The following is a 20832-nucleotide window of genomic DNA, read 5'->3' as shown; positions in this document are numbered from 1 at the left end:
GCTGAGGAAGTTTGTTACCACTAGAGCTTCCCTATATGGACCGCTAAAGGGAGTCCTGCTGGTTACAATGAAGGGACACCAGACAGTAACTCAAAGCTGTATGAAGAAATAAAGATCTCAGTAAAGGTAAATACGTGTGTAATTACGAAAGTTAGTACTATCATAACCATGGTAACGATACTGCTTACTGCTTTTTGTTTTCTACATGATTTAAGACTAATACATTTAAAAATTGGTCTAAAAGCTAGTATTACCAAAACTTTGGTTTATAACTCCAAATAATTTAAGAGACTAATACATTAAAATTATTAGCTAATGTTTTTGGATGCACAACATATAGAGATGTGATTCTGTGACATCAACAACTGAAAGGGTTAGGGATGGAGCTGTTAAAGGAGCAGAATTTTTCTGTTATTGAAATTGGTATAAATTCAAGTTTAAGAAGTAAATTTTGTGAAAATTAAACAATATACTTTTAAAAAATCAATGAATCAAAGAAGAACTCACAAGAGTAATTAGAAAATACTTAGAGATTAATGAAAATGGAATCACAACATTACCAAAACTTATGGGACACAGCAAAAGCAGTGCTAAGAGGGAAATTTATAGCTGTAAACATTCAACATTAAAAAATAGGAACGATCTCAAATTAACAATCTAATTTTACAATTTAAGGAACTAAAAAGAAAAGAACAAACTAAACCCAAAGCTAGCAGAAGGAAGGAAATAATAAAGATTATAACATAGATAAATGAAATAGAGAATAGAAAAATAGAGAAAAATCAATGAAACTAACCTAAAAGTTGGATCTCTGAAAAGATCAACAAGACTGACAAAGCTTTAACAGATAGACAAAAAAAAAAGAGCATTCAAATTACCAAAATCAGAAATGAAAATGAGGACATTACTACCAATTCTACAGAAATAAAAAGGATTATAAGAGAGTACTATGAGCAGCTATATGCCGACAAATTAGACAGCCTAGATGAAATGTGAAATGAACAAATTCCTAGAAACACAAAGCCTACCAAAACTAAACCATGAAGAAATAGAAAAATCTGAAGAGATCTTTAACTAGGAAAGAGACTGAATCTATAATTTAAAAAATCTCCTAACAAAGAGAAGCTCTGGATCTGATGTCTTCACTGGTGAAGTCTTCAAGGAGAACTAACATCAATCCTCAAATTTTCCCCAAAAAGTGAAGAGGAAGGAACACTCCCTAACTCACTCTATGAGGTCAGCATTACTCTGATACCAAAGCCAGACAACAGTACAAGAAAACTACAGACCAATATCCCTTATGCAAAGGTCCTCAAAAGAATACTAGCAAACCAAATTCAGCAGCATATTAAAAGGATTACACACCATGACCAAGTGGGATCTATTCCTGGGATGCAGGGATAGTTCAACGTAGGAAAATTGATCAATGTAATACACCACATTAACAGAAATGAAGGGGAAAAACCATATGATCATCTGAAACAATTAGGAAAAACATTTGACAAAATTCAACACCCTTTCATAATAAAAGCAATCAACAAAATAGAGATCAAGCTTGATTTTAACCTTATAAAAGTAAAATATGTATATGGTAAAACATTTAAACAGAACACAAAAGTATACATGAAAAGTTTTTTAAAAAGTTTGTCTTTCCACATAAGACTCTAGTCTCTCCTCAGGGATAACCGTGGTTAACAATTTTGTATGTATCATTCCAGAAATTTCCTAAGCATACACAAGTGAGTAAATGTGAATATCAGTTTTTACACACGTGATCATCCTATCTATAATGTCCTGCACCTCACCTTTTTTCTCTCAATAATATATCTTGATAGGTTCATATCAATACTTACAAAATTTTTAATGCCTAGGTTACTATATCCATTATGTGAGTGATATCATTTCTTTAACCATATGGACATCAGATTGCTTCCAGGCTTTTGTTAACAAACTTTGTAGCAATAAACACCTTTAAACATACATCTTTGTGTTTGTACATCTACGAGATAAAATCTTAAATATGAAATTGTTGGCTCCAAAGAAACATACATTTTAAATACTGGAAAACATTGCCCAACTGTTCCTCAAATTGTCTGTGCCCTTAAGCAGATTTTGTTCTTTGGCAAGTAAAAGTGTTTTTAATTTTGGATTTCACACATTAAGAAAAAAAATAAGGTCTTTAAAAGTAGCAACTGCTTATTATGGCTGTTGCCTGTGAGGAATGACTAAAATATTGTACACACAAATAATGTCAGGAGTCCAGCTGCCTGATGGTGATTTGTCATTACTGCTTGCTTGCCAGGTTTTCAGAGGCAGAATAAAGTAGAAAACTGCATGTTGTACTGCAAGTCTGGATTTCCATTAACTTTCCATTTATAGTATCAGTAGCATGGCAGCAAGCCTAAGCCTTTCTGGCTACAAGGAGATAACATTTTCCGCTGTCTTAATTCAATAAAACAACACAAAATAGTGAAACTGATAAGTATTGAGAGGTTTTTTGCTGAATATTAATGACTTTTGAACCTACCAGCACATCTATTTTTAAATATCTTAAGGCATATGTTTAAGATAAAACAACCTCTATGAGATAAAGGTAAGTCTACAAAGTGAAGAAATCATTTTCATGGTAGAAAATGAAGTATCTTTACCATTGCCATGGGCTTCTCACTCTGGCAACGCTGCCTATTAGCTGTTAAGTGCTTTACATAGCACCATGCACATCATAGTCACTCAGTAAATACTGCTAGGGCCTGTAGACCCTGCGCTGTATAGGTTGTACCTACCTTAAAAATCAGTGCTCATCGTGGGCACACCCATGGCAACTAAGGACAGTCAGGCATTCCTACTGTGCCTTCCTGAAATTCTGTCTGTAGGGAACTATGCATTTCTAGGAAAGAGCGTCTCTTGCTAGAACCTTTCTCATCCTTCCTTGCCTTGGGAGGGCCTAGTAGGATGGATAGTGGTTACAGTAAGGCCTAAGGCATCTCTCTGAAATCTACATCACTGCAAATGTAACTACTAGACTAAGGATACCTTAGAATAAAATGTGTGCACGAAGATTATTTTAATCATAAAGTATGAAATTGACAATCATGCACACAACAGCATTCACAGTAATAGCTAAACTTTATTGAGCATGTCAGCTTCTAGTATTAGTGAATGCTTTTTCATATACCAGAACTCTAATCACTTTCCATATATTAACTTACTGAATCCATACAACTCCATGAGGAAGGCACTATTATTTCCATTTTACCAATGAGGAAAATGAGGCACAGAGAGGTTAAGTAACTTCCCTATGGTCACAGAGCTAGCAGGTGGCAGACAGTGGAGATTTGAATCCTCTCTGACTCCAAAGCCGCTATCCTTTCTTGCACGATCTAGAAAGGCTCTATTTTCCATGCTTCTCCCCAGCTGAAAAAGGAAAAAGTCAGGAGCAATGTACCATGCTTGGAAGTAACAAATAATGATTTCAAAATGCAGCGCATATGTTACCTTGTCTGAATCCTGAATTATTTTGACATTCTCTGTACCAAATTTTTCACCATAAAGTTTAACAAGTCTCAGGGAAATCTCCGAGAGGCCGGTGAGCTTTGGTTCTTTATAGATGTACTCCTTTCCATCCTCTTCTTCAAAAAAAGACTATTGTAAAGTTAAACATACAGTAAATTATAAGTAGTATGAGCAAACACAGTATTTAGAGAAAACCTACTAAATAACTAGCAATAATTGTATTTGAAATAGATTTTAAATAATAGTACTAAAAGCTACATGCCTATATTCACTCTTTTAAATTAAGTAAGTGAGAATTTTCAAACTCACGGTCATATGAACATATTATTGGCCTGAAGAGCTCCACACTTGATTTTTTTCATTCCCTGCATACTTACCTGATTTTTATTTGGAAACCTGCAGTACTAGATATTAAATATATATTTAAGAAGCCTAACATAAAATGAAACTGAAGGAAAAATTCAAATCTTATATGTTGTACTCTGACCTAGTGGATTTAGATATGGGAACGAAAGTGAACTTTACACTCACAAGAGGCTTCCTGCTGTTGTGATAGGCACTCCATCTAGACAGACTCCTAGGACCAATAACCGCTGCTGTAGTAATCTAACAATTCAAAGGTGAAAGTTTAAAAAGAAAAACAACTTTATTAACTAAAGTATACTTACTTGGCCGTAAAAGGCAACTCTGAAGAAAGTTCCTAAAAGCCTTTTCTTTGTGTGCATAACCTCCAGAATTTTTGTGTAAGCTCCATGAAGAGTTCTATAAACTTGAGTAAGTTTCTGAAAAAAATGAGAATAAACTTTAGCTTTATGTTTTGGTTAATTACTAAATGTCTAAGATAAATGCACAGGGGGTAAAAAAGCAACACTATTTCCTTTTCAAAATGGTTTCGGTGGGGTAACTCACACTCCCCTCCCTCTTGGTCACGAAATTAAACAAAACTCCTTAACAAGTTTAGGTCACAGAGTGGAGCTTCAATTCGTCAAATGACATTGCATTTCTAAATATCATGCTTCATTTCATTCATATACAAATGATAATGTATACTTTACAAATAATGTATTATTGACTACTATTTTCTATATGTCTGAATTATTTAACTGAAAGAGAAGCAAAATGCTTTGCTTGAGCCCTTAGGTGGAGTAAACAATCCGTCTAAGCACTTTGGGAGAAGAACATGAAATGCAGACACAAAAATGATGGTGTGAGCCTGTGTGAGGACGGCTTTTATACAAGTTCACAGACATTTTCAAAGAATATATTCTTTTCACACCCAGAAAACGGGAGCACGCTGTGCAAAGAACGTTATCAAGAACATGAAAAGACAACCTACAGAACTGGAGGAAATATTTGCAAATCACAGATATGATAAATTTTCATATCCGGAAAATATAAAGAACTCTCACAGTTCAACAATAAAAAGGCAAACATCCCAATTTAAAAGTGAGCAAAGGACTTGAATAGACATTCCTCCAAAGAACATACATGAACGGCCAACAAGTACATGAAAAGATGTTCAAAATCATTGGTCATTAAGGAAATACTAATCAAAACCACAATGTGACACCACTTTATATCCACCAGGCGGGCTGTAATAAGAAACCAAAACAAGTATTGGTCAAAATGTGGACTGTGTACATTGCTGGGGGGAAGGGAAAAGGGAAAACAGTTTGGTGGTTACTCAGAAGTTATACATACAGTTACTGTATGACCCAGCAATTCCCCTCTTAGGTATATATCCAAGAGAAGTGAAAACATGCCCATATAGAAACTCATACATAAATGTTTACAACAGCACTATTTGTAATAGTCAAAATGTGGAAACAACCCGAATGTCTGTAACAGGTAAATGGACAAACTAGCATATCCATACCATGGAATATCACTCAGCCACAAAAAGGAATGAAGTTCTGATACATGCTACAACCTAGATAAACCTCTAAATATTATGCTAAGTGAAAGGAGCCAGACACAAAAGGTCACATCTTGTATTAATCCTTTTTTATGACACATCCAGAACAGGCAAGTCCACAGAGACAGAAAACAAATTAGCGGTTACTAGGGGATGGAGGATGGGATGGAGAGTGGTTACCTAAAGGATCTGGGGTGATGAAAACATTTTGAAGCTAGAGAGAGGTGGTGGGAGCACAATGCCATGAATGCACGAAATGCCACAGAACTGTCCACCTGAAAATGGTTAGCTGTTATCTGAATTTCACTTCAATAAAAAAGGGGGAGCACAGAAGCAGATATTCTTTTTTGTGTGACTCGGGGGTTAGTTTTACTTTGTTTTATTCCCCATTTTTCAGTCTTATGAGGTAAAACTGATACAATTTGATGCACATATACAATATATTGCATGTAAATACATATATACAATATACTGCGCATTTTAAAAATTTACATGTATGTATTGTTCATTGTTTCTAAGTACAGTTTAGAGGTTTAGCTTTTTAAACTTACATAGTTATCAAAGGAATAAAGCCAATCACAAAATAAGAATCAACAGAATGCAGTAATCCAATCATAAAGGACAGTCAAAATGTGCTTACATATATTCAAGAAATCAGTCATCTAAGTTATAAATAATAAGCAGTTCATTTATATCCTTTTTTTCAGATTCCACATATAAGTGGTATCATATGGCATTTTTCTTTTTCTGGCTTACAGAAGCAGATATTCTTTCTCTAAAATTTTTTCCATTCATACTATTTCCTGCAGCTGAGCTCAATTTGAAGGAAGTTTCCTTACCTTTATGGTGCTATCTCTGACACTTTTCAGCCCATCTCACAAAGATATACTGAAAAATTACTTCATCTCAGGCAGAATGCTAGGGGATCTATACAGAGCCTTGCACCCCTACAAGGAAATAGGAGTAGTTCCCCTACAGAACATAGCGTTTCCTTTAATGTGTAGGGAAGACATATTTTTCTTCTTTCCCTATTTAGTCAACTGAGTAGCAAAATGCTCCCTGGGTTTCTAATAGACTGATTTTCAACCTTAGAGTAATAAAGTGGGTATTCTGAAACTTTTAAAAAGGTTCTTAGTATGTAATGCTTTGATCAAAGGGGCAGTGCCAATTCCTGTCTCGTCTCACAGGCTATTCTTTGCCATCTACATGACCTAGGTTTAATTATCTAACTCTTGCTTTTTAATATAATCATTTGAACATTAACTATGATTTTTCAGGCATGCCCCATATACACCAACAGTATGGCAAAGAGAGAAAGACCCAGAAAAAGTGAGTTTGCTCAGAGCCAGTTTGGAGCACAGATGAGAGCACTATATAGATGATATTAAATGTATGTTTTCACTCTTGGAAACTTCTTCAGCAACGAAAGACTACTTGCTATATTGAAGGATAAATTGCTTTAAAAAATGGCTTGAATCCTAAATCACCCCTTCCTAGCATAGGAGGGGTAGAAAATTATGATAGGGACTTAGAAACATGAAAATAAAAAATTCCTGTTCAGTGCTGGTGGCAACAGCTGTTCATCATACTGCTATTCTTTATTAACTACCCTTCATCAACAGTTTTATCCAGCCGACTAAATTGAAAAATTTCTCATAATAGTGCTATTACTAGTGTCTTATTACCTCCCTCACTGTCATCTGCCAGCACTTTTCATCTCCCCATCAAACTGTAAAGAATTGAATCCTGCCAATGCCTCTTCCCAGGCAGCGTGGAAATCCAACAGCCTTTTTAGCAAAGATTTAGTGAAGACAACATCAATCGTTTTATGCCATGAGGGAAAGAGGGGAGACTGCTAAATAAAAATGTTTTGAGAACTGCTGATATAATGTAAATTTCAATTTCTATTTTAGATTTTTTATCCTTAATTTCATTTGGAAAATTTATATGAATATAAGGTAGGACTCTACTTTTAGAACCTCATAGCATTTTTTAAGGATAGTAACTTAAGACCAAAATAAAATATATAGACCAATGATGCAGATGTTTAAATTACCTACCTCAAACTCTCGACGTTTCTCATAAATTGGAATGATCAACTTGGAAATTTCAGAGATTACTTCATAACGTTCTGCTTTCCATAAGCCATCCACACATTGTTCTAGCAGCTCCAGCAAAACTTCCTGTGTTGAGAGAAAAATGCAATCAGGAATTAGAGGTAGTTTTAGAGTTCTGGGCAAATGTATTTTGAACCATTTCAAGTTAATAAAGAACAGAATGTACTGAATTTAATGAAATGCACAGAAAGAGTACAGTTGTGTGACTGTATTTTCTAAATCAAATACTTGAAATATATGAAATTGAAACCATTCTTAAAAGTATGAAGTTAATATTGACAATAGTAAACTACATCTGTTTATTTTGTTTATCATGTAATGAGGATGTTAACTGTACTTACAAGTAGTGACATATAGACAGGAAGTATTTTTAAAAAGGGATACATTGTTCCAAACTGAGGATGTCATTGTCTAACAGGGTGAATTTCACTAAGCCTATAAATGTCCATTATTTTCCCTTTATGTTGAAATCGTATTACACACAAAAATCTTTAGACAATTTGACAACTTTCAAGCTGTTGCATTAGTGACATAGGTGTTTATTAAAATGATGTGATTTTGGTCAAGAATTCTTCCTTCTTGTCTATTGGTTCTAAAATTAGAATGATATTATAATACCTCAAGATAGAGATCTCCGACTTTGCCATAATAACAGCTGCTCTAAAACAATTTTGTGAACTATCATCTCATGTTCTCAACAATAAGATGAGCCAATCACTCATGCTATCTATAAATCTTAACAGTTCGTTTTTATCTTAAAGAGATGAACTTCAGACCTGTAGAACTGACTGCTACAACGGCTCTTCCTGTATGTCCTTGAGACAATTTTGAATTCATCTTCTTCCTAAACTCACTCTTTCACTTGTGCTTTCTATCTAGCCAGTGGCCACACCCTATAAACTCTTAGCTAGAAAACTAAGAGCAGTTTTTACCTTACCCTTTGTTGTAAGTTGAACTGTGTCCCTCAAAAAGATAAGTTGACGTCTTTACCCCCAGTACCTCACAATGTGACCTTATTCGCAAATAGGGTCATTGCAGATATGATTAGTGAAGGTGAAGTCATACTGGAGTAGGGTGAGCCTTCAATCCAACATGACAGAGGCATACAGGAAGAACACCATGTGACTACAGAGGCAGGGACTCAAGCAATGCAGCTACAAGCCTAGGAAGGTCAAAGATCTACAGCTACTGCCAGAAGCTGGGCAGAGGCGAGGAAGGCTTCTACCCAGAGTCTCGGATGGAGCATGACCCTGATGACACCTTGATTGCAGACTTCTAAACTCTTAAGACAATAAAGTTCTATTGTTTTAAGACCCCCCAGTTTGTGTACGTTGTTATGGCAACCCTAGGAATCAAATACACTCTCTTTACTCATCCTGTAATCAGTTCATCACCTAGTTCTGCCAGTTTTACTTCCTAAATACTTCTCAGATCGGACCCTTCCTCTCCATTTCTACTCTCATTGCTAAGGGTCAAGACTTCTTTCTTTCTTCCTTCCTTCCTTTCTTTCTTCCTTCCTTTCTTTCTTTCTTTCTTTTCTTTCTTTCTTTCTTTTTTAACATTTTTTATTGAGTTATAATCATTTTACAATGTTGTGTAAATTCCAGTGTAGAGCACAATTTTTCAGTTATATGTGAACATATATATATATTGTCACATTTTTTTTCTCTGTGAGCTACCATAAGATCTTGTATATATTTCCCTTTGCTATATACAATATAATCTTATTTATGTATTCTACATTTTGAAATCCCAGTCTGTCCCTTCCCACCCCCCACCCCCTTGGCAACCACAAGTTTGTATTCTATGTCTATGAGTCTGTTTCTGTTTTGTGTTTATGTTTTGTTTTGTTTTGTTTAGATTCCACATATGAGCAATCTCATATGGTATTTTTCTTTCTCTTTCTGGCTTACTTCACTTAGAATGACATTCTCCAGGAGCATCCATGTTGCTGTAAATGGTGTTATGTTGTCATTTTTATGGCTGAATAGTATTCCACTGTATAAATATACCACATCTTCTTTATCCAGTCATCTGTTAATGGACATTTAGGCTGTTTCCATGTCTTGGCTATTGTAAATAGTGCTGCTATGAACATTGGGGTGCAGGTGTCATTTTGAAGTAGGGTTCCTCTGGATATATGCCCAGGAGTGGGATTCCTGGGTCATATGGTAAGTCTATTCCTAAGGACTTCATTACTTTTTCCTAACTGATTTTCCTGCCTCCATCCTTGGCCCTTTCAAATCCACCCTCCACAAATCTGCCATAGGGTTCTTTTTGTAAAGTTTTTTTGGGGGGGTTGGCAGGGGAGGTGATTAGGTTTATTTATTATTTATTTATTCTTGGGAGGAGGCACTGGGGATTGAACCCAGGACCTCCTGCATGCTAAGCATGCGCCCTACCACTTGAGCTATACCCTCCCCTCTTGCCATAGGGTTCTGATTAAAATGCAAACCAGACCACGTCCCTCTTGCTTTCTTAAAATCTCATGATGGCTCCCCATCATTCACAGAACTAAGGACAAGCTCTTTCATTTGGCACACAAAGCTTGCAGTGATCTGGCTGATACTTTTGTAATATCATCATTCATCATGCCCAGCCTTGTACTTTATCCCCAATAGCAATGAAGTACTAGTAGTTTCCCTGAAGCACCATGGTGTTGTCTTAACTTTGTGCCTTTGTCCATGCTCTACCCTCTTATCTTTTAATCCCTTTCACTTATTTAACCCCTTTAAGAAAGCTTAACTGTCACCTCTTTCAGGATTCTTCTCCTGATCACAGAGCAGCAAAACACTAGACACCTATCTTTCTTACTCTGATAAATTTATTGAGTGGATGTTTATCACCATACTTGCCCATTTTCTTTGTCTTTGACTTTCCAAATAGGCTGAGACTCTTCAAAAGTAGGGACAATATTTTATATTGCTTACTAGTATGGTGACAGCACATAGTTGATGTTCATTAAATGTTGCTACTTGAATAAATAATCTGTATATTAACATTTAATAGTCAAATTAAAATTTCCAGCAACAGTGAGAAGGAAGAACTTGGGGGGAATTAAAAATCTGTTGCAAGCTAGTAAGGTTTGTCCCAAGAATGTGAAGTTGGTTTAGAATTAGGAAAAACTCCAATGTAAATAGAATGAACCACATAAACAGAATGAAAGAGAAAAATGTGATCTCTAGCAATAGATGCAGAAAAAGCATTTGAAAAAACTCAACACCCCTTCATGATGTTAAAAAAGAACCCTCAGGAAATGGAATAGAAGAGATCTTCCTCAATCTGATAAAGAGCATCTACGAAAAACCTACAGGCTGAACACTCTTCTAATTTGGGAACAAGTCAAGAATGTCTGCTCTTACAACTTCTATTCAACATTATGCTGAAGGTCCTAGCCAGTATAATAAGGCAAGAAAAAGAAAAAAGGCATAGAGATTGGCAAACGTAAAACTCTTTCTGTGCAGATGACATGATTGTGTATGTAGAAAATCCTAAAGAATATACAAAGTACTAAAACTAATAAGCGGATTTAGCAAGACTGCAGATTGTAAGATCAGCATACAAAATCAACTGTATTTCTATATACTAGCAACAATAAATTGAAAAATAAGATTAAAAAATCAAGCAGTACTATTTCCATATATATATTATATATACATATATATATAAAAGACAAAGGAGCACATGAAAAAGTGCTCAACACATTAGTCATTAGGAAAACACAAATGAAAAGCACAATGACATACCAAGTCGTGTCTAATAGGGTGGTAAAAATATAGAAAGATTAGCAACATCAGCTGTTGGTGAGGAAGTAGAGCAGCTGAAACTCTCATCAGTTGCTGGTGGGAGTATAAAATCATCCCACCACTTTGAAAAGCTCTTTGGCAGTTTCTTATAAAGTTAAACATATAACTTCCCTAGGATCCAGCAGTTTCACTCCCAGGAATGAACCCAAGAAAAACAAATGCATATGTCCACAAAAGGTCATAGATAAGAATGTTTAAAACAGCCTTATTCATAACAATCTCAAATTGGAAACAATCCAGAATCCATCAATAGGAGAATGGATTTAAAAATCATATGTCAATATAATAGAATATCTAGCAATGAAAAAGAACTTCTGATATACCCAACAACATGGATGTACTGCAAAAACATTAGGCTAAGCAAAAGAAGCCAGATACCAAAGGGTACACACTGAATGATTCAATTTTTATGACGCCAAGATACCAGCAAAACTAGTGTATGGTGATAGAAATCAGGTAGTGGGGGTGGGGAAACTGACTGGAAATGGGCACACTGGAACTTTTCTGGAGGGACGGACATGTTCTATTTCTTGTTTGAGGTTGTTAAGTTGCATGGATACATACAATTGTCAAAATTAAGCTGTTCACTTAAGATGTGTGCATTTTATTGTACATTAGTTATATATTTTAAAACTTGCAAAAGTCAGAAATGGCAGTCTTAAAAACAAATTAATATTGGTTTAACTCACATATTTAAATAAGGCACTAAATGAACAACAATTTGTATTTTTCATTTCAATAAAACTTGTAAATCAATGGCATTATTTTTCCATTGGCTAGGGCATGAGGAAGAAGCCCTATTATAGAAACTAAACATAAAATGACATTACGGAGAATATGATTCTATTTGTATATGTCAAATTAAAAGTATGTATAAATTATTACTGTAGAACACAGAGTTCTAACAAATGTGTTTACATAGAAAACCGATTATAGTTCTTGACTAGTAAGAAATGTTACTGCTGTCTTTAAGAGTATAAAAAAAGGTCAGGCACAAGGCCATTTCTATGACTATGTTCAAGCTGCTGTTTGGAAGAAAGGACGTAACTTCAGTTGTGCTGAACCATTTATCGCCCACAAACTCCACTGAATCTTTCTGCTGTCAGCCCACAAAAACTGGAGACCTTAGATGAAAATCATCTAAGCTGATCTAACTACAACTCCAGAAGTGTATTAACTTACCCAAGGCTTCATAGTCAATAACCAATCAACTGGGATTAAAATTCAAGTATCTTGATTTCTCTGTTATGATTAACTAATTCAGCAAACATGTTTTAAATATCTACTCTTCTAGGTTCTAGGGGTAAAAGGAAACCTTGCTAACAGGTTGGTCAGTGAGAAAGCCTGACACTCCTGTAGCACCTAATGACTTATAAAGAGCCTTCACATTTATTGTGAAGTGATCAGGACAGTGTTAGCGTCTTTATTTTACTGATGAGGAGAGAGACCAATATAGAAATAGTAAGTAGAGCTTCTAGGTAGAGATCACTTTAGCTAAATGAACTAGGGCTAGCTTGAGATTGCTTATATTTTTTTAAAAAAATTCATAAAGTATAAAGTGTGTCTCTCTCACTTTAACCTGACTGCTGCTTACGTTTCTTAATACAATCTTAAATATGTATTTCTATGGGACTTCAACCCTTTAAATCTCTCTGCTTTTTGTTGTTTGTTTCTTTCTGTTTTTGTCTCCACATTCCCTAACTGCGGGCATCTGTATGATTCAGTCCTTGGTTGCCTGGCCGTCACTTGCTATATTACTTCCCGTCATCACTCTGCTTTGGTTCTCACACAGATATGACTTCCAGATGTGGCTCTCCAACCCTGATCTCTCTACTTAGATTCAGTTCTGAATTTCCAGTGGCCTGATGTTATTTCTATTTCCATAGCCTTTCACTTCCAATTCAACACACATCAAACACTGAATTCATCATCTTCCCTGTAAAATCCTCCATCCGTCATTTTTCTATACCAAACTTGAAATCTCGGAGCTACCTCTGATTCTTCTCCAATAGCCATCAAGTCTTCCTCTTTTCTTCACAGTGTTTCCTGAATCTGTCGCTATCTGGGTTTAGGCCCGACTGCCTCACGTCTGGACTCTCAGGGCAGCCCTCGCTCCAGCCTCTGCCTCCAGCCCCCATCCATCTACCTCCAATACATTTCCCGTATTACCGCCAAATTAACCTTTCCTCTTCCTTGCTTTCATCTTGTCATTATTCTGCTCAGAAACCTTTGATAGCAATTCAACATTCTACTCAATAAAGCCCTAACATTCCAAGTTTCTCAAAATCTGACCTCAGCTAGTACTCTTCTCTGTAGGAACCCACTGGCTTAGCCAAAAGGATCCATTCACTGTGCCCTCGAACATGCCTTCTGCTTTCCCACCTCTTAATTTTTGTCCCTGCTATTCTCCTCTGCTGAAATAACTTCTCAACTCTGACTCTGCATGGAACATACTGTCTGTATTACTCAGATGGCACTGTCTTGCTTTTTTCCATTTCATGTATTATCTCTTCAGATAGACACTGGAGGTCAGGGATCAGCCGTACCTAATTATTTTATAGCTCCTATATCACCAAGTCCAAAGCCTTGCTCATAAGTCAGTGCTCAACAAATATTTGTTGAGTGACAACTGAAGCTGTTTGCTATCCATAAGAAGTTAAGAGCAGAAATTTTCCATTTTTAAATAAATACTTGTATGCATCCTCTGTTTAGCTGTTACATTGTTAACTATTTTTTATGGAGATTTTTTCCAAAGTATGTTGACTCTGATCTAGTTACTGGGATGGTGATTTGAGGATGATAAATGGTATATTTCTAAAACCAGACAATAAGAACAGTTCCAGAGATAGGGCTCCACATTCCAAACAGGAACATCTTTTCCCTGGGCAGTTTTAATGCTTACAGTTCATCAACCCTTAGTTACCATCCAGATTAAGTTAGCTGTAATAATATTTTAAAGTAAATAAATTTTAAGAAGTTAAATTTATGTAATTGGCAATGCAGGGCCTGGAATCTTACTTCGCTATAATGGACATCCATCATTCCAGCATCTTCTTTCATTGCTCCTTCTTCATCTATATTGGGAGTAATTTTCTTGAAGGCTGAACATCCATTAGGGAATAATTCTGTGTGAATTAAAAAGCAGTGAAGTGAATTTATCTTTAAAAAGTGTTTTGTAAATAACAGATAGCCTTACAGAGATTAGTTACCCTTAAAAATAAACAAGTATCTTTGTAAGGATCAAAGTCATATGTGTAATTTTTAGTTACCAAAAACAAGAATTTTACAAATCATTTCTAGCTCCTATACATCCTACCAGTCTTTTCCCCGAAAAGTGAGTTCAAGTTATTTACAAATAAGTTTCATTCTCTGACTATGCATCATCTTCAATGACTAGCATAGTAAGTGTTTTCCTAGTGCAATCTAAAAATTGGTATTAAGGTAGTTACACTTCGATCTTGTGTGCGTTTATAGTCTGTCACCTAAACAAAGAGGGCATGTACTTTTCAGGTAACCAATGAATGAGCTTCTCTAACCATCTCTAGCTCCTCATTTCACTGGAGAATTGGAAAAGAAAGTGGATTGTTGGCCTAGCCTAGGACTTGTAAAGAGAGGGAGGATATAAAAGAGATGGCAGGGATGAAGCATCTTTGGAGAAACAGAATGGAAGGACCAGAGCTTCTGGAGTCAGACAGACACAGCTCTATCACTAATTGTGTGATTTTAGACATGTTTATCTCTCTAGGACTGTAAAAAGTTTCATCATCTGTTAAACAAAGATGATAGCTACCTTATAAGAATTAAACGAAATGTAAAGTGTTTAGAACAAACCTGGAAAATAACAAGTGTTCACTGACTTATTATTACCAAACAAACTACCAATAAATAAACTAGTTTTCTCAAGATAAAATAAAACAACTGCTAGCAGCTGGTATAGTAAGTGATTCTGCAACTGAACCCTTGGGAAATAGGAAGTGAGCTCAAGCTGAGAACAGCTGCCGTAGGATTGTGGACCAAATTGTTACTGTCAAGCGAGAGTCTGGGTATAGAAGGCCACGTGGTTGCCCCACAGATTCTGAACAGGGGAACATGTCCAAACACTTCTCCTGTGGTTGCCTTTACCCCTATTTAAGTGGGCTGTCATTTTAGAGTTAAGGACAATTCAACCTCTTTATAACAGAATCTGCTAGTTAGTGGGAAATGACTGGTCACAAGAGAACAAACAGCTTTTGCAATCTACAACCTAATAGTGATGCTTAGAAATGACGACATACTCACAACTAAATATTTGGTAAGCTTCCTGGTGTTAGAGGTTGGGGAAGGAAGAGGGAAGGTTTAAGAAAGCCAGACCTCATAATGAGGAGATTTCTCAATTCTGATGGAAAGGGTCATGTATTATGGCTTGGATTTTGCCATCTCTTCTTGTCTAAATGAAAGCTAACTAGACATACATTTTCTCGTAAGATGCTTGACAGAACATGAGTTATCAAGTAAGCATCACTCTTCTATGAGAGAGATGGAATTCTGGTAAGGGAAGATGGGGGTTATTCTGAAGTACTTTTTCAAAAATGAAGAAACACAGAGGGCAGTAGTCAGTGGATTTCTGTTAAGGAAGAAAAGGGAGAAATGAAAATGAGATTTACTTTGATGCAATAGACTTTAGAGCCATTTTTGTTCAAAGAAATTAGGTCTTAAGAGACGGTAATATAGCACACAACACATTTCATTTCTGAAGATAAGCATGCCTAAAATGGTCTATTATAGAATTCTAGGAGAGTTCTATTCAAAGTAATGGACCACAAGATAAGGAACTGCACCAGAATGTAAATCATTTTATTTCCTTCTTCAACAAAGTCTTTCTATGAAACAAAAATCAGCTGAACTAACCAGCATGCTCAGTGACACAGCTGATTTACATTCAGGTTAATACTCCTTATCTTGTTGTGGACCAGGAATAAACAGTCTGGCAGCTGGTCCATGGGCCACTCTGAGCAGTTGTGCACTGGGAGAACTTTTTGAAAGTTAGGAGAAAACATCCCACTTGATTACCTCTATGAAGTCCAGAGCCAGGCAGTACAGAAGAGGGCCCCAAAACTTGAGTGAAGAAATAATCTAGTCTTTAACAAGGAAAAGGGTCAATCTCTGAAGGCCTCAGGCAGCTAGGTCCATGACTGGGGAAAAATCCTGCCTATTCCGAGGATATTAGTATTTTAAGTGATTCCTCAATCTAGGGTTTTTCTAGAATGCTACGATTTTGAGGAGCACAAAAAGGGGCACATTCCTCTGCCTGAGATTCGATGAAGCTAAAGCATCTTGAAAGAGTCTTCTCGTGTGTATCTTAAGTAGAAGGATGGTAAGTTATGGTTCTTCTCAGAAACAAACAAGTCAACACCTACTTTTGGACTTTGTTGTCTGCATTATCTGCTGGAAAGACTACTGTTGTGGATTTCCAGCTTCAGAGTCCACTATTCTTGTTAAGTATATTACCTTGATTCCTATACCTGATGACCTCTCTCTCTCCCTAGAGAAGCCTATATACATCCCCTTGTTTGCTTAAGTTATCAACACCCACCAAACTATCCATAAGAGGACTCATTTGTTAGGGTCTTTAAAATGCTTGGGGAAAATTCCAATTCTCTTTAGTCTTAGGAAGATTTTCAGATGAAACAAGCTGCTGAATCTAGAAGTGGTCAGTGTATATATCCCAACAGAGGGCGGCCTGTGTGTGAGGGCTCTCCCGTAGCCCCGTGTAGTATGTGTAGTATGCTATAAGGTAGTCTTGGAGAGTCTGCTTTGAATTTTTCTGGTATGTGACCCAGATTCCTGACTTTGCCCTTCATAGCTGTAACTTCTGTATTCCTGATGGCTGTCCTAGGGGAAGCAAGATGCAAACTGTCTAAGTAGAGACCACTACCTTGAACACAACTTATCCCATGAAAAGAGTAAGGAGGAGTTTGAAGGATGGGAAAGCAGCCCAAGCCTTGGTAAGGTAAGTCTGCTAGTCAGAAGAGGGCTAGCAGGTAAGAGCCTAAAGAGGAGGGCAAAAAGGGAAAAAGCTGTGATTGGGAAGGAGTTGGAGAATAAAAAGCTTTGCAGAACTTAAGCTATCAGATGCTGGGTACAAAGACTTGGGAAAGGGAACAACATTACCCTATAAGGCATGGAAAGAACAGACTCTATGGGAAAGGAAATTCCTTTTGCGATGATGGAGGAGCCCTACAGGCCCGAAGCTTTGCTGAACCTCGGATGCTGTGTGGTGGTGGAAGAATGCAGAGACTTGACTCTGGTCTTCCCCGGGGGAAAACAGTTGTGTACTCTCTCGGGACGAGAAGAGAGAGAGGTACATAAGTCTAGTCTCCAGAGAATGAGATCTAGAACATTTTGAGGTTCTCAGACAAAACAGAAGTAAGGAAATTTAGATCTGTTTTTTTTATCATATATGTTTAGGGTAGGAGTAACTAACACTTAGTATCGCCACTTTGAGGTAACTTAGGGAAAAGGAGGAGAATGATCATCCTTAAGGTCTCTGGTACAAAGAGCAGGCGCTCTGGCTGCCTTAAAGAAGTCTGAGGCTGGGGGTGGGGCAGGGAGAACTGCACCCCTCCTTCCCCTTCCCCTTTCAGTTCAGTGCTTGAAACATGAAAAAAAGGATCTAGAAATGGTCCCTCACTGGTGTTCTGTGGTCACCCCTGCTTACTTAGGCAACCACCCAATGTGACAAACTTTTTTTCTTTTCTTAAAAACTCTAAACAGGAGAACATCTGCCTCCAATGTGTCAGCTGTAGCACTTCATTCCATCTTGATGAAAAGAAAAGCTTTATAGTGACTTCAAGAGAAATGGCATAGGACTTTGAGAAAACAGAAGAAATTCTGGCAGTTGATATGCCAGAGATTTTGTCATCACTGCAAAGGGCACTTGATAGAAAACAAAAGGCTTTATAATTGCTCAATTCTTTTTGTCAAATAAGTTTGTTTTAAGTGTAAATAAAACGTTTTTTCAGTTCTACACTTAAATGTACGTTTATTTACTCTGTGAATATCCAGGTCTTATCTAGATCTGGATTTCTCAGACTGGATGACAGGTTAACAGATTAAGTTTTTAACCTGTGTTGTAAATTAGTGATCTTCCTTGGTATGACTCTCAGGTCAATCAGCTAATTAACAAAACGTGTTTTGGATTATTGGCATGATTGAAGCTAAGGGGGAAAAAACCCTGAGGATTTTACTACTGCCATCATCTTAGAATAAGATTTTCTAGTTTAAGCGAGTAGAATTTTCCAGGCATAAAAATAGATGGCACGTATACATAAATATGTAAACTTCTCCTAAATTTAACATTATTTTTTGTTGAAAATGCAAAACATCTTTTTTTTCCTACTCAGGGAAAGGCTCTTTAATTTCTATGAAGAATAAATTCTAAAAGAAAAACCTTGAAAGTATTATGAAATATTTAAATGATTAGTTAAAAGCACTGTTTCCATCTGTTGAAACATGTCACATTGTTTGGTGTTCAAGCTAGCTGTCTCAAGCTAATGTCCAAAAAAACCCACAGCAATATTTATATATTTTAGTTGCTATTTTGTACAACCCTATAGTTATATTTCAAAAGCTTAAGGACTGAAAATGGAATAAGTAATTCTTGATTTTTGCTGAAGTTTCAAGGTCTTTGCACTTGTGAAAAAATCCTAAGGAAATATTTTAATATATTTAACTATTTTCAATATCTAAAGGGTATAAGTTTATACTTAGTAGATATAAAACTCTTATTTCAGATTTGTACTAATTTAAAAGATGAGGTAATATTAACCTGATTTATCTGAGAGATGATACACCTAAAACTTTATTTAGTACCATGTTTAGGGTTCTCATTATTTGTTAGTTTATTGGAACTGCAAGTGTGCAATTTCAATATTTATTTTTACAGTAATTTCACAGGCATACCAGTGATACAGAAAAAACCTCTAATAGGGCCTTTTTTCATAATTAATCTCATTCTCCATTTTAAAACCATATATGCACTAAAAGGAGAATACCAGAGTATACCAATTTCAGAAACTTGGATTGCTCTAAAGAATTTTAGCATCAAACAGAAAGTATTAAATGTAAAATATAAATAAAATGAATCTACATTTTAGTCATACCACATCTGGGAAGAAAGATATATAGTTAACTGTAGGAATTCTGGAATTAAAAAACAAAACAAAACATGGTTCTCATAGCCAAAACCACAGTGATGTGACTCCTACAAGATGGTTTCATTTAGCCCTCATCTTAACTCATTTGATTGCCTGCAAGGAAACAGCTTGACCATTATGAGAGCTAGTGGAAGATTTCCTTGCAATGTCCTTTGCCAATCAATTTTTAAACCTAACTCAACTGTTTTATTATTTAAGTAGTTGTTACCACAGTTAACAATATTAATTTTGGAAAGGAAGCTTTCAGGCAGATTCCTCAATTGGACTTGCTGGATCCTGAGCCCTTTACGACCATGACTCTTTTGTCTCCACTCCCACAACCAGCCTCAGCTCTATTAAGACACAGATATCTAACACTGTGTAAGTTTAAGGTGTATTTGTTGATTTGATACATATATATATATTGTGAAATGATTAACAGGGTAGTGTTAATCACCACACACAATTACCATTTTGGCAGGGAGTAAGAGCATTTAAGATATACTCTCTTACCAACTTTCAAGTATACAACACAGAATTATTCACAGTAATCACTGCGCTGTACATTAGATCTCCAGAACTTACCCATCTTATAAGTGGAAGTTTGTATCCTTTGACCAAAGTCACTCCATTTCCCCTACCCACTGGCCCCCACCATTCTATTCTGTTTCTACAAGTTTGGCTTTTTAAGATGCCACATATAAATGAGATCACATAGTATTTGTCTTTCCCTGACTTATTTCACTTAGCATAATGCCCTCAAGGTCCATCTATGTTGACACAATGGCAGGATTTCCTTCATTCCTGTAGCTGAATAATATTCCATTGAGTATGTGTGCTGTAGCTTTATCCTTTCATATGGATCCATTTCATATGTTTTCATGTTACCAACTAGCATCCTTTCATTTCAGCTTGAAGAACTTCTTTCAGCATTTTTTGTACGACAGATCTAATGGTGAAGAACTGCTTCAGCTTCTGTTTTCTGGGAAAGTCTTCATCTGTCCATTTCTGAAGGACAGCTTTGCTGGATGGAGCATTCTCGGTTGGCAGGTTTTTTTTTCTTTCGAAAGTATCACCCAGTGCTCTCCAGGCCTCTAAGGTGTCTGCTTATAGTATCCCTTAGATCATGCAGATATTCTTGACCTTTTTCCATTTTTCTTTTTTCTCCTCTGGCTGGATAATTTCAAAAGACCAGAGATCCAGCAACAGGATGAGGGAGTATGAATATGGTTGAGGCACATGGAACACTGGGGGTACCCATGGGCCAGTTGTGGGGATCCACAGGCTAAGTATCTCTAGTGGCTTGT

General features: G+C 36.3%; 1 protein-coding gene across 3 annotated transcripts in view; it reads right to left on the bottom strand.

The window, feature by feature from the left end:
* Positions 1-20832, bottom strand: part of DOCK11 (dedicator of cytokinesis 11) — a 173304-nt gene that overhangs the window by 9559 nt on the left and 142913 nt on the right. For all 3 annotated transcript variants that reach the window (XM_072956720.1, XM_072956722.1, XM_072956721.1), the window contains 4 exons: positions 14370-14476; positions 7489-7611; positions 4182-4295; positions 3496-3642 (listed from right to left, as the gene is read on the bottom strand). In XM_072956720.1, the coding sequence (XP_072812821.1) occupies positions 3496-3642; positions 4182-4295; positions 7489-7611; positions 14370-14476 (491 nt within the window). The remainder of the gene's footprint in view (positions 1-3495; positions 3643-4181; positions 4296-7488; positions 7612-14369; positions 14477-20832) is intronic.

The sequence above is a fragment of the Vicugna pacos genome, chromosome X (genome assembly GCF_048564905.1).
Source record: "Vicugna pacos chromosome X, VicPac4, whole genome shotgun sequence".
In the NCBI taxonomy this organism is placed as follows: domain Eukaryota; kingdom Metazoa; phylum Chordata; class Mammalia; order Artiodactyla; family Camelidae; genus Vicugna; species Vicugna pacos.
Note: the sequence above shows the minus strand (reverse complement) of the source record. Positions and strands in the feature narration are given on the sequence as shown.